Source organism: Passer montanus, unplaced genomic scaffold (genome assembly GCF_014805655.1).
Source record: "Passer montanus isolate IOZ18808 unplaced genomic scaffold, ASM1480565v1 scaffold125, whole genome shotgun sequence".
In the NCBI taxonomy this organism is placed as follows: Eukaryota; Metazoa; Chordata; class Aves; order Passeriformes; family Passeridae; genus Passer; species Passer montanus.
The window spans coordinates 105,676-118,202 of NW_024359278.1; the positions used below are offsets into that span (position 1 = coordinate 105,676).

Below are 12,527 nucleotides of genomic sequence, written 5' to 3' on the forward strand. Positions count from 1 at the left end.
ATTAAGAGTGTGTTGCTCGTACTGTAGAAGTTGACACAGGCTAATAGTGAATGAGGAAACAATGGGGTAAGTAAATCACATGGTGATGTTGCATAAGATACCTCACTAAGTTGGTTGGGTTTTTTTTTTTGGCTGTTATTTTCAGTGATTTTTTCTTCTTTACATTTTCTGTTCATCATTCATTATTGAATTTACATTGACTTTATTTCTTGCTCCTGTTGGTTATATCTAATTTACTGAAGCTTTACTTTCTCCTCTGAATTTCTTCTGTTGAACATTGCAAGATGTTCTGCTTTGCTGGTATCAGTAGCTCTCAGCAGAGCAATGAACAAGCAGTGCAGAGTCACACCACAAGACCTGTGCACACTTTGCATGTCTGTGTGTTCACCTGAGGCTGTCGTTCAATTTGTCCTTTGTCATCCATGTTGTTTCTAAAGGGTGGATCCAAGTAACAATTTTATTGGTGCTTTTGTAAAACTAACAGCCTTATGACCTCTGGTTCCTTCTCTAACCTCTCTGTCCTACCCCTGTCTGTTTTGTCTGTAGTCGTGCAGAACAGATCCCTCCTTGCCTGACAAATGAGACTTCTCTCCCCTCTCCTTGGGGTACGCCAGCTTTGTCCAGGAAAAGGTACTGACCCTTCAAAGAGAAGCTGATCTCCTTTCCAATTTTTCTCTTGCTGTTGTGTTTCTTAGTTTTGGGGGGAGGGATGTTTCTCTTAAATTGCTATTCTGAGGAGTGCATTTCCACTTGTGTGTTTACTAGATTAAAAAAATGTAAAGGCATGTTTCATGTTGAATCCTAGGCAGTGATGAGATTAGAGATGTCTCCAGATTCCCATAGCACTTAAAGTTAGGCTTGTGTTTCAAAACCAAATAAAGCCTAGTATAAGAAATTATCTAAGGGAGGTATAGTATATATGACGTTCTCAGGAGCAGTTCAAAGGCATTCAGACTGTGCTAGTAGATCAATAAATACAGCAGGATTTCTTTTTTCCTGACTAATTTTTCAAGAAAGCTTACTTTTGGTGGAAGGTGAATGGCTTGTAAAGGTGTTCATTTGTTAGTAAATGCAGAGAATAAAAAGTAAAGAATGAACCTGTCTTGACTACCAAATAATGTAGAGACATGCTGAATTAAAATGTGTGGAAAGAAAGCACAAATGGCCCAGTTCAGAAATCCAAGCACCTGCTTTTACTCCCAAGCTACAGTCTTATCTTATGCATCTTAATGTGTCTGGTAGACTTGAACATTTTTTAAAAATAAAGGTTACTGTCTGACCAGTGTTACTTAGAGGTTTGTGCAAATGCAAACCAATTTTTTCCTGGAGTCCCCAGAGAAGGGAGCAGCCCTTCACTATCTACAGATGCAAGTTAGGCAGAGATTTGCTTTTGAAAGCTAAAAAGGCATTTGAAAGACACAGGGTTATCTGACATGCAGGTGCCATGTGTAGAAAATAGGATCATTATTGAGTGGTATACTGCTTAATATAGGCATTCAGGCTTCATGGTTGGAATGTAAAATATTCTGCAAAGGAAACCAACCAAAGATGCTTTTGGAAACTGATTTGAAAGGAATGTTTATTCTAAAGAAGTTTAGTAGAGAGAACATTGTTTCTTTACTGAGTCGTTACCCAAGTCATACCTGGGGATTCTACAGGGAGCAGCTTGCACAAAGGCGCCTTCCTGGTAACCCAGAACCTCTTAGATTGTCATGTCCTTTCTTTTCTAACACTGAGGCATTTAAAAACAAACATTACAGTTTACAGAGAAAAACCTTAGCTGGCAAAGTCTTTTCCTTGTCATTTACTCTAAAGAAACATGTAAGAAAACCGTGTCCTGTGGAGGCTCTTCACAGCTTCAGCCCTGCATTAACCTCTAGTGCTGCAGCTTGCCCATCCCTTTGCTACGTTTTGCTCTTCTCCCAGGTGTAGGTGGCAGGGCTGCTCAGGTTCACTGAATTACTCCAACACACAGATATATATGCAAAGGCTTGCAGCAGAACACGAGCAGTGCCTGCCAAACAGGAGCTGATTCCAGGGTGTGATGAACAAGACTGCCAGATGGGTGGCTGACGCAGCCTGGAAATTAAAATATAAATATAGCTATATAAGAATAGATATGTTAGGCTTCCCTTGGGTTTTTTTTTTTGTGGTACTGAAAATGCAAGCAGTTGCTTGAAAACCTGAGGTAAAGATTGGGTAGTTTGAAAAGTCATTATCCCTGTGGGGTGCTTTCAGCAATTCAGGTAAGCTCCAGTGCAGTAATGTAGGTACTTGCTGGGGTTAAGTGCTTTTGAAATGGATTTTCACAAACAAAAAAAGCCTTTGGGTTGTAACAAATTGTGTAAGACTCAAAGTAAAAGTGGACAGAAAGAATGATCATGCCTGCTTGGGTGACTTTCAGATCCTTTCTGAAAAGCATGTTTTAAGTAAAAAAATAGAACTAGGCTTTCCAAAAAGTATGTTTGAACAGCTGTCTGCTTTCTCACAGCATCGTGTTTGTCATTCCTAGTGAATTCAGTGCCAGTGGCTGTGATCTTTCTGCTTTCAAAAATAAGCAGCTTGGGGTTTGCAGTCCAATATTATTTTTTTCTCCTCCTAAATGTCAGATACGGTCAAATTTTGTCAAAGTTGACTCTTCCCAGAGAAGTGTTTGCTCTTCTCTTATTGTTTTCTGTCTCCTTTGCTTTGCATCCCTGGGATCTCCCTTGTTGTGGCCTGATTTTCTGCCTTTTACCTTGTAAGACAGATGCCTGAGGGAGAGCCCTCTGTTGTTTGGCTAAAAGAGCAAGCAGACACTGTGCACAGAGATAATTCTTATAAACAAAAATAGTACAGTTCTGGTTTCTCACACAGTCTAGAATAGTTTTAGATGCACCAATATGCTAATGTTCTCTCTCAGACACGTCTCAAAGCTGTATTTCCCTGTGGAGTGCTGCCCTCCAAGTGTTCTCTTTATGGAAGCAGAGATGGTGGGACTCCTGCAGCACGTGTTGGGATGGCAGTGCATGGCTGTCCTCCCTGTTACCTGGAATGCATTGTTCTTCCACACCTGTGTCATTTGAATCAAGAACTACAGCTTTTTCAACTCTTTGATTGTTGTAAATTTTAGCAGAAATAAGCTTTTTTTTTTTTTAAGGTATTTTGGTCCTAACAGGGTAAGGTAGAGAATAGAATGTAGCTTTGACTTTTTAGCCATTATTTTTAAAAAGTTTGCATAGTGATCACTCTTGGGGCACGATATGCAGAGGGTTTATCTACAGTAAATCTTATTTATTTCTTTCCAGATCAAAATGCTGTTGTAACTTTCATCAGTACTTGTAGCTAATTATATAAAGTTGTATTAATTCATTCATTTCTCTTCAATTATATATTTTATTAAATTAGACAGATTAGACATACAGATGCATGTCATCTTGTGCACACTGTCAGTTTTCATTATCTGCTTCTTCTTCTTTCTTCTTCCTTAAAGGAGGCATATAAGAATGTGGAAGCATGGCTGAATTAATTTATTGCAAGTTCTACCCTGACCCATAGAACAATAACGTTTAATTAATATTTTGGAAGGATTTTGTAAGATCTGTTTTCTTTTTTTCTGTGTAGAGATATCTTTACAAACTGTTTTTTTTCCCCCTGTTGAATTGATACAAGTTCTCCTTATATGGAAAAACTAAAAATAGAAGGTATTTTAAAATTATGTGAAAAACTTTCAATAATATATGGCTTTAAAATATAATTTTTCCTTAGACTTCTAGCAGGAAGCCTAGTCTGGACTGTATTGCCTTTTCAGTTATGTGGAATGCTGTAGTCCAGGTGGTTTGAGACCAGGATCATATTTGTGTTTGTGACTCACAGTGAGCAATGTTTTTGTTATGCTGTCTGTGTACTACCATGTTTTAACCTCATAATTTACCTAACAAGGTGAATGTGATAGTGCAGATCAGTGTGCTTAAAATTTGTACTTCAGAGTGGACAGAATGTCTTAAGGAATGGAATTTTACTAGACTTACGAGAATTCTTAAATATAAATGGGTATTTAGGTTTTTTAACTGCAACCTGTAAAACTTGCGTTGAGATGCTCAAGGTGACATTGGAAAGAGGCTGCAGTTTTCTCCTTCAGAAGAGCAGTGCTTTTAGGATGCATGGGAAATAATTGCCTGTGTTCCAGTTTCTGCAGTAAGTCAGGGCAGAGGCTTGAGATTAAATCTCTTTGTGATAGTATTACCAGTTGTTATACTGTTCTTAATTCATTTCAAAAGCCACAATGAAGCCTTTCTTACCTGCTAGATGTTTCCATAAGTGGTGGGGCTGACAGAGAAGTTTAGAAAATTAATGGCTTAGGGGTTTGTAAAAAATACTACAAAAATCATTTAGGGAGATCTTTTTCTTAGCAGTTGGTTTCAGTGGAATTGCCATATTATTTTCTGTTTCCTGTAAGCATTAGCTAAATGAGTGAAGCATTGGTAATCTAATTTTTCTTAAAAACTCTCTTTTGAACAGTACTCTTGGGTTGTTCAGGTGCCAAGTTTTTGCTGATCTGCCATAAAGCTTTTCAGTAGGAACCTTTTTATTGGAACATTATTTATTGAACCAGTTTTCCAGCCAGCACAAGAAGATTGTGCTGTGCTTCCTGTTGTCCTGTCTTAAGCTGAATAATTCAATGTCTCAGCCTTCACCCATAGATGTGTTTCTTGCTGGGGGATTGGGCTTGGTGGCTGTGTTCAGGGCAGAACTTTGCTTGCAGCCTTCCTCATCTCCCATCTATGTCCTTTTTTTCCCAGGAGAAATATTGCCTTGTTGGAAGTGTCTAAAGGGGGAGGAACAGCCAGTCTCAAAGTCTAACTTGTGTTAGGGTCAGGGTTTGAGTAAATTTCTGTCACTGAGAACAGAAGAGAGGAAATACTTCTTTCAGCTGATTTGATAAGAAGAAACCCTTCTTGTTTTGCTGTATTCAGTTGTAAAACAAAGGACAATATGTGATCATCAAAAAAAAATTCTCACACAGAGTTTATTCCATTTCTTCTTACAAATAAATATATGATAAATACTGCAGGCTGTGGGTGATTTGGGTTGGGGTTTTTCTGGGTTTGTGGGTTCTTTTCTTGTAGGGGTTTGTTGTGTGTTTTGGTTTTCTTTTTTTGTGGTGAGCATGAGTCTTTCGATTTCGCTTTTGCTTCTAAAGCACCATCTTGAAACATATGTTCAGTAAGCTGCTCGTGCTGCTCATGTTGAAACCCTTGCTGAAAGAAGAGTGACATCAAGCTGATATTCCAAGAGTTTCAATGAAGAACATGTCTGCATTTCTCAGGACCAGTGGTTGCTTCTAAGTCAGTGTGTCAAATCATCTTTTCCCTGGGTCAGACTAAAGCATCTTCATGTAAAACCAAATGGCCGTAGCAGTCATGGAAGGACTGAGAACATACAGATTGCTGGCATGAGTAACCACAGAGACCACCCTTCTATTCCCCTAGGCTGATTAGGGATTGCTGAGAGTTTTGTGATGGATAATACATTTCATAATCAGTTGGTAATGAAAAGCAAAGAGGGAGATATACATCCAGAGAACAGCAGTGGTAGGTTGCTCACTGCAGTTGTTGTGTGCCACCACTGCAACTAGAATAAAAAGAGGGAGGCAATAAAAACAATCTATTAAGTTCTTGAAACCTTGTGGCACCTAGGAAAGACACTTCCAAATTCAAGAATGAAACCTCTCCAGGCTGTCTTTAGGGAAACATGCCCAACAGGTTTGAGAAGAGGAACACTTGTTCTGTGTAACTGAGGGAAGAGAAAGGAAAAGGGAGTAACATCTATAGGCCAGTACAATTTTACAGCCGTTTGAAAAATGCAGAGCTCATAATAGCTGGGTGTTGTAACCATGGGATGTTTTCTGTCCTGCAGGCATGCATATCATTCTGTTTCAACACCTCCTGTTTGCCCTCAGAAAAACATAGCTGATGTGAAACTCCAAACAGGACCCACGTCCATACAAAGCTCTGATGCAGTCATTATTCACCCTGGTGCTATGCTTGCAATGCTGGATCTTCTGGCCTCTGTTGGATCAGCTACACACCCGGAGGTAAGTGAAAAAATGTGTGGTCTGAAGCTTTGGGAGTTGCTGGGGAAAAGGATGGCTGTGGGAAATAGGAAAGCTGGTGATGTCCTCTCATTTTGTGCTGAAAAACTAACACATTTCACAGGTTGAGTTGTATAACTGGTGGCATAGAGGTCTGAGAGGAATTGCTTTATTTCGTAGGCTTTCTTTTTTTATCTCTTTCAAACTCTTGTTAGTAATGTAAGTTTAAAGAAAGGTGTGAAGTGGCCATCAGATAAGTTTCCAAGCACTGTGATTAATTCATGTTTTCCCTGGTGTATCAGGGATTAATGTATACTGTGAGGACACAGGACTGAACATCGTATCTTGGGCTATGCACAGTTTGAAGTAGCTGGAGTATGTTCTAGTTCTGAAGTTCTTCTAGTTGTTCTAGTTAAAGTTTAAAGTTCTAAATATGTTCTAGATCTAAAGTTGTACTGACTGCTTTGTACAATTCCCAACCCACAATGTCTTCTGGTACTTTGTATATGAAGGATTTGTTGGACATTTTTGGAAGTTGCTTATGTATTGTTTGAGATGTCTTCCCTGAAGAATACTTTTCATTTAAAAAAAATAGAGTTCTGAAAGCTTGCAGGAATTACTGGATTCCTCTTTCTTGGTCTCTACTTGGTCATGAATGCTGTAACTTTCTGCCTTCACGACATAATTTGACAGTTATGTTGCATGTCTTTAGTTTTGTAGAGGTTATGGCAGTGGTGGGGAGCAGAATGAAGCCTGTATAATCCAAGGAGAAGTAGTTAGCACCTGATACACAGCTTAAGCACTCACAAATCTATCGGGCTGATGGGATCTGCCCAAGGGTGCTGAGGAAGCTGGTGGAAGTGCTCACTGAGCCACTTTCCATCATTTACCAGCAGTCCTGGCTAATCAGGAAAATTACAGCTGGCTGTAAAACAGCAGTTTAGTCAATGTGATGCCCATCTACAAGACTGGCCAGGAAGATCAGGGGAACCACAGGCTCCTCAGTCTGACCCCAGTGCTGGGGAAGGCTATGGAGCAGATCATTACACATCCCATGCTGCAGCACGTACAGAACAGCTGTGAAATCAGGCTCAGCCAGCATGGCTTTATGAAAGGCAGGTCCAGCTTAACTAACCTGCTCTCCTGTGACAAGATGACCCTCTTGGTTGATGAGGGAAAGGCTGTGGATGTTGTTTACCTGGACATTAGTAAAGCTTCTGACACTGTTCCCCACTGCATTCTCCTGGAGAAACTGGCTGCTCATGGCTTGAGTGGGTGGACTCTTTGCTGAGCTGGGAGTGTTTTAGCCTGGAGAAAAGGAAGCTCAAGGAGGTTGTAGCGAGGGGAAGGGCAGTCTCAACAAGTCAAACAAGTGATAGGCTGAGAGGAAATGGCATCAAGTTGTGCCAGGAGAAGTTTAGGTTGGATATTAGGAAAAACTTCTTTACCAAAACGGTTGTTAAGTGCTTGAATGGGCTGCCTAGGGCACTATTTTAGTCACCAGGCATGGAAGTCTTTAGAAGACATGTAGATGTGGCACTTGGGAACATGGTTTAGTGGTGGGCTAGGCCATGCTGGGTTAAGAGTTCAACCCAGTGTTCTTATGTTTCTAAGTTAAGTTACTAGGAATAGCTTAATAGTCACAAAAATAAGAGTTTCTAGTTCTCTCTGAGCTGGCTCTCTTTGCTGGTGAAAAGTAGAGGTTAGTTTGACTATTCTTACCTGAATTATTTTTCTTGACCATAGTTCTGGTCCTTTGTCTAACTAATTACTGTTTTTCGTACAGAGTGTTTCTTCACACAGGCATGTGAAAACACACAAGTGCATGCATGTATATTTAAGTATAGTTAGTTTTCTGTATTTATTGCTAATGGTAGTTTCTTTTCTATTATTATGTGTAAAGCCTTTCTTCCGTTTTCCTTGTCAGTTTGCACTTTCTCAAGCCCTATGCTGTTCTCTTTTTCAGCATGCACTGGATCTCCAGCTGGCAGTGGCCAACATCCTGCAATCTCTGGTGCATACAGAGAGAAACCAGCAAGTCATGTGTGAAGCTGGGCTCCACGCACGACTTCTGCAAAGATGCAGCGCTGCTCTGGCAGATGAGGACCACTCCTTGCATCCACCACTCCAAAGGATGTTTGAAAGGCTGGCCTCCCAGGCTCTGCAGCCCATGGTGTTGAGGTCAGAAGGATAGCCCTGAAGTTCAGTTGGACTGAGGCCTGCAGCCTGCACTGTCCCTGGCTCACTGTAAATGGCTGGCAGTGGTAGAGAGCCTTAGTGACCTGATGGGGGAGAGATAGTACAATATCCCATTTTTTCTCATCAGATAGGTTGTGTCTTGACATAGAGAGACTTTTTACCGGGGCCTGTAGTGGCAGGACTAGTGCCATGGGTTACAAAGTGCAAGAGGCTGGATTTAAATTAGACATGAGGAAGACATTTTTTATGGTGAAGGAGGTGAGACACTGGAAGAGGTTGTCCAGAAAAGTTGTGGATGTCCCATCACTGGAGACGTTCAAGGTCAGGTCAGACAGGGCTTTGAACAATCTAGTGTAAGTGAAAGCGGTACCAGCCCACAGCAGAGGGCTTAGACCAAATGACCTTTAAAGGTCCTTTCTAACCCAAACTGTCCTGGGGTTCTGTGATCTCAGCTGTAAAAGGGAATTTAATTGTATTATCTCCTATGGATCACTGGCTGGCTGTCCTGTAGCCAGGACAGCTGCTCGGTTCCCTTTAGTGACATGTCGCTGTGTCAGAAGGGATTCTGTAAGGAGCCCACTAGCTCATAGTGACATTACAGGTCAGCTTCCCTAAGCATAGACTCTGATAGCCTGGGTAGCTCTGTAGTGAGATAGTATAGTTATCTAGAGATACAGATGTTGATAGCTGTGAAATGATTCCCCCAACCAAACAGGACACTGGTAAAACAAAGCTGAGGTTGCTTACTTCAGCCTATGATCTGCCTCTCCAGAAGAGTTCAACTTGCTGGACATACATCGTCCAATGTCCTGATGTTCTCCTGCAGAATGCAGCAGCCTCCTGCCAAGTTTTCAAATGAAGAGAAGGGAATTACCGAAATTGCTTTATTTTATGATAAATTACTTTATCAAAATGGCTTGATTATTTAAGATAGTGTAAACTTTTGAGGGCATGCATTCCAAAATTAAATTGTTTTGAATGGATCACATATGTTATGGATCATTATTATGCATTGGATTACTTTCTTAGTTAAAAGTTATGTTTATTGCAAGCAATTATTGTCTTTTTTTTTAAAGTGCTATTAGATTTGGTGCCACTGTAGGCAAATAAATAGAGAAAATTGCTTCCAAATTTTTCTATTCTCTTTCTCAGGGAATTTTTACGCTTGGGAAATCCTTTGAATTGCGGAGCCTGGGACAAAAAGTTGTTGAAACAGTACCGAGTGCACAAACCCAGCTCACTGAGTTTTGAACCAGAAACGAGAAGTAGGTGCTGAATTGCTAAAAATGTGTGTAAATAATGTTTTACTCATGTCCCCCAGTTGTATACCTATTTAAAATTTTTAGATAGGCACTCATAAAACTCAACTTTACCTCTCCTGCTTTGTATGAATGTGAAATCAGAACCATCGGACTGGAAAAGTTCCAAAACCAGAGGGAGTGTGGTACTTATATTGAATGTATATCCAGCAAAGATTATTATAGGATTTTATTTTAGGAAGTAACTGTTAAATATGGTAGTATTTTGTTTTTAAGTCTTGAGTAGGTCCTACATTTTTAGTTATTTAGCAATATTTTTTTCTCAGCTACTTTCATGTGCACTCAGCAAATCATTGTATCTGTGTAGTATCTCCCATGGGTTCAGTAAGGTGTCAGATAAAATAACTGTTCAGTCTCCTATTATTATCCATGAGTTGTAGAGCTTGGGAATGGCTATTCATGTAGTATAGGAGAGTCTCAGTAAATTATAATACAAAGAAATTGTTGAAAAGCTTCCAAAGCACAAGATATTTATTTCTGTGTGTCAGCTTGCTCATTGTATGTCTGGCTGTAACATATCCTTAAAAATACGTTAGCTGAAATTTTTGAAATATTTAAAAGAAACTAGAAAATATCTTAGATGATACTGATTAGGCATTAAATTATGACATAAATAAGCAAAATAAATTAACTGAATTAATGTTATATTATCAAGTTCAGTAAATATTAAAAGAAGGGACAAGAAGGGATTCAATTTATCTCTTGGCCAGTGCTCTATTTATTTTTATATATATATTTGCAAAAGGGTATTATCACTTGGAAAATAAACAAGGAAAATTATGAAATGTGAGACTAGAAAATTTTTAGCTTAGGAAAGAGAATGCAAAGCTACCTTCTGAATACCACAAGTTATGTTAAATTGCCTAAGCTAAGTTTGCTTTCTGCTCTCTAAGAGCTCTGAGACTGCATCTGAAAAGCACAAAGCAGAATTTTCCCTGCTTGTTAAATCAGGCAGCAGGAATGCATCCGAAGAGGAGCCTCTGCAAAAAGAACACCGTGCTGACATGAGGCAATGGGGGGGCCTCTTGGCTTTACCACAGACTTTCCTTATGCTCATCTTTCTGCCTTTGAGCATTTTTATAATCAAAGCAATGCTGCCCAGCTCATTATCTGATGAGAGGCTAAACTAGCTGACAACGTGTGACAATTCAGCTATTCCACCAGACTTGAAAGGTCCAAATAAACAGCCTGAAAATGCCTCCCTTTTGCAATCCTGCATTGCAATGCTCTGTTGTTTCTTGGCTTTTCCTGTAGATAGCATGGTCACCTCCATGGAAGGTCTGGGTCCTGACAGCGTCTTCGGTGCGCACGAGGACAGCCACTATCGGATCAGCAGGAGCCTGCTCAAGCCAGCAGAAGGGAGCACAGTGCCCCTGACCAGAGTCAAGTGTTTGGTCTCCATGACAACCCCACATGATATCAGGCTTCACGGCTCATCGGTGACGCCAGCGTTCATCGAGTTTGACACATCTCTGGAAGGGTTTGGGTAAGGTCCTGCCGTGCTCTCGAGTAGCGTGGGGCAGTGCAGTGCTTGCTTACTAGCTGCTTTCCTAAAGGAATGCTTGTAAAATTTAATAGACTGTTTGCAAGTAAGGAACAAATGAACTCTTTAAAGAGGAGAAAGGAATGCTTTGAATCACATATATTTCCACTTTCTCACTCATTAATACCTTGATAAAAACTGCTTGCTTGCCATGTGTGAAAGTGAAAAAAAGAAGTTTGTATCATTGGTGGGACTCTCAGTTCTGGGTTTCACATCCCTTTTAAAACAAAGTGGTGCCAACATACCCTTGAAGAGTTGCTGAGATTTCTGTATGACATTTGGATGGCATGGGTATTCTGAGACCCACTTAAAATTGCTGAAAAACATGAAAATGTGAAAGTGTATCAGAAATACAAATGAAGCAGACAAGGCAACTATGATGAGTTCAAAGAACTGAAAGAAACCTAGTATTACTAACTGAAGGAATAGCCTGGATATCATGCTTAGCTATTTTATTTTTCTTTTAGCACCACTTAGTGTTTTTATCTCTCTAATTAAACACCTGCTGAGCGAGACACTTTTTGAGGATCATGTAATATGATTTAACTATTCAGAAGATGAATGCATGACACCATTCTCAACATCTGTTTAAGGAAAATGTTTGGTCTTTTTGGTTATAAAAATGGAATAGAAAAACTTGAGTACTTGGGAGCTCTGCTGCTGTCTGCATTATCTTTTCAGCTGTGCAAAGCAAGGATGCAGCTTCCATTTTCTGTCTAATCTTAATATCCAGTACAGTCAGGAACAGACTTATTTTTTTAGTAAACAAATGTTACTCTAAGATGTGTTCTACATCCTTCATAAGAGAGAAGAAAAAAATTGTCTGGACCTAGGAACTTGAAATAGGCTGGCAAAATGAATTTTCAGTGTGTTTGCTTCAGGAGATTTGTGGGTACTGGTACCATGTCCAGAAGTAACTCACATAATGCAGCTGTGACTTCTTTTTATTTCAGCAAGCCAACTAAGAAGGCTTCTATAATATTTTTCTTTAATTTAAGAACTTTTCTCCTTACATTGATTTTCATTGTGTACACAGCATCAGTGGCTCTTGTAAGGACCAAACATAGCTAAGTTGGTGGAATATGATGTTAGTGTGAGAGCATACTTTTTAAAGATAAGAACATCATTGTCTGCAGTTGTCAGATCCTTTGACTATTTAGCTGATCCAGTCTCTTTAGAAGGTTCAGAACTACTCAAAGGCTGCTGCAAAATGCAGGTGCCCACAAGGGAACACCTTAGCTTATGGAGCCACATGAGCATGACTGTATACCTTCATATGAAAGACATACACTGCCAAAGTTCTTTGTGCTAGCAATAATTTAGACTCACAATGAGCAATCTTGAGAATTAATTCCTATTTTTCATTACTACAGAAAGTCACAAAGCATGTGTG

General features: G+C 39.8%; 1 protein-coding gene across 9 annotated transcripts in view; it reads left to right on the forward strand.

The window, feature by feature from the left end:
• WDFY3 (WD repeat and FYVE domain containing 3) overlaps nt 1-12,527 on the forward strand; it is a 151,377-nt gene that overhangs the window by 83,416 nt on the left and 55,434 nt on the right. For 7 of the 9 annotated variants that reach the window (XM_039698437.1, XM_039698439.1, XM_039698430.1 and 4 more), the window contains 5 exons: nt 547-630; nt 5,899-6,076; nt 8,040-8,254; nt 9,425-9,537; nt 10,846-11,077. In XM_039698437.1, the coding sequence (XP_039554371.1) occupies nt 547-630; nt 5,899-6,076; nt 8,040-8,254; nt 9,425-9,537; nt 10,846-11,077 (822 nt within the window). The remainder of the gene's footprint in view (nt 1-546; nt 631-5,898; nt 6,077-8,039; nt 8,255-9,424; nt 9,538-10,845; nt 11,078-12,527) is intronic. The other 2 variants (XM_039698434.1, XM_039698436.1) reach the window with 1 other exon arrangement.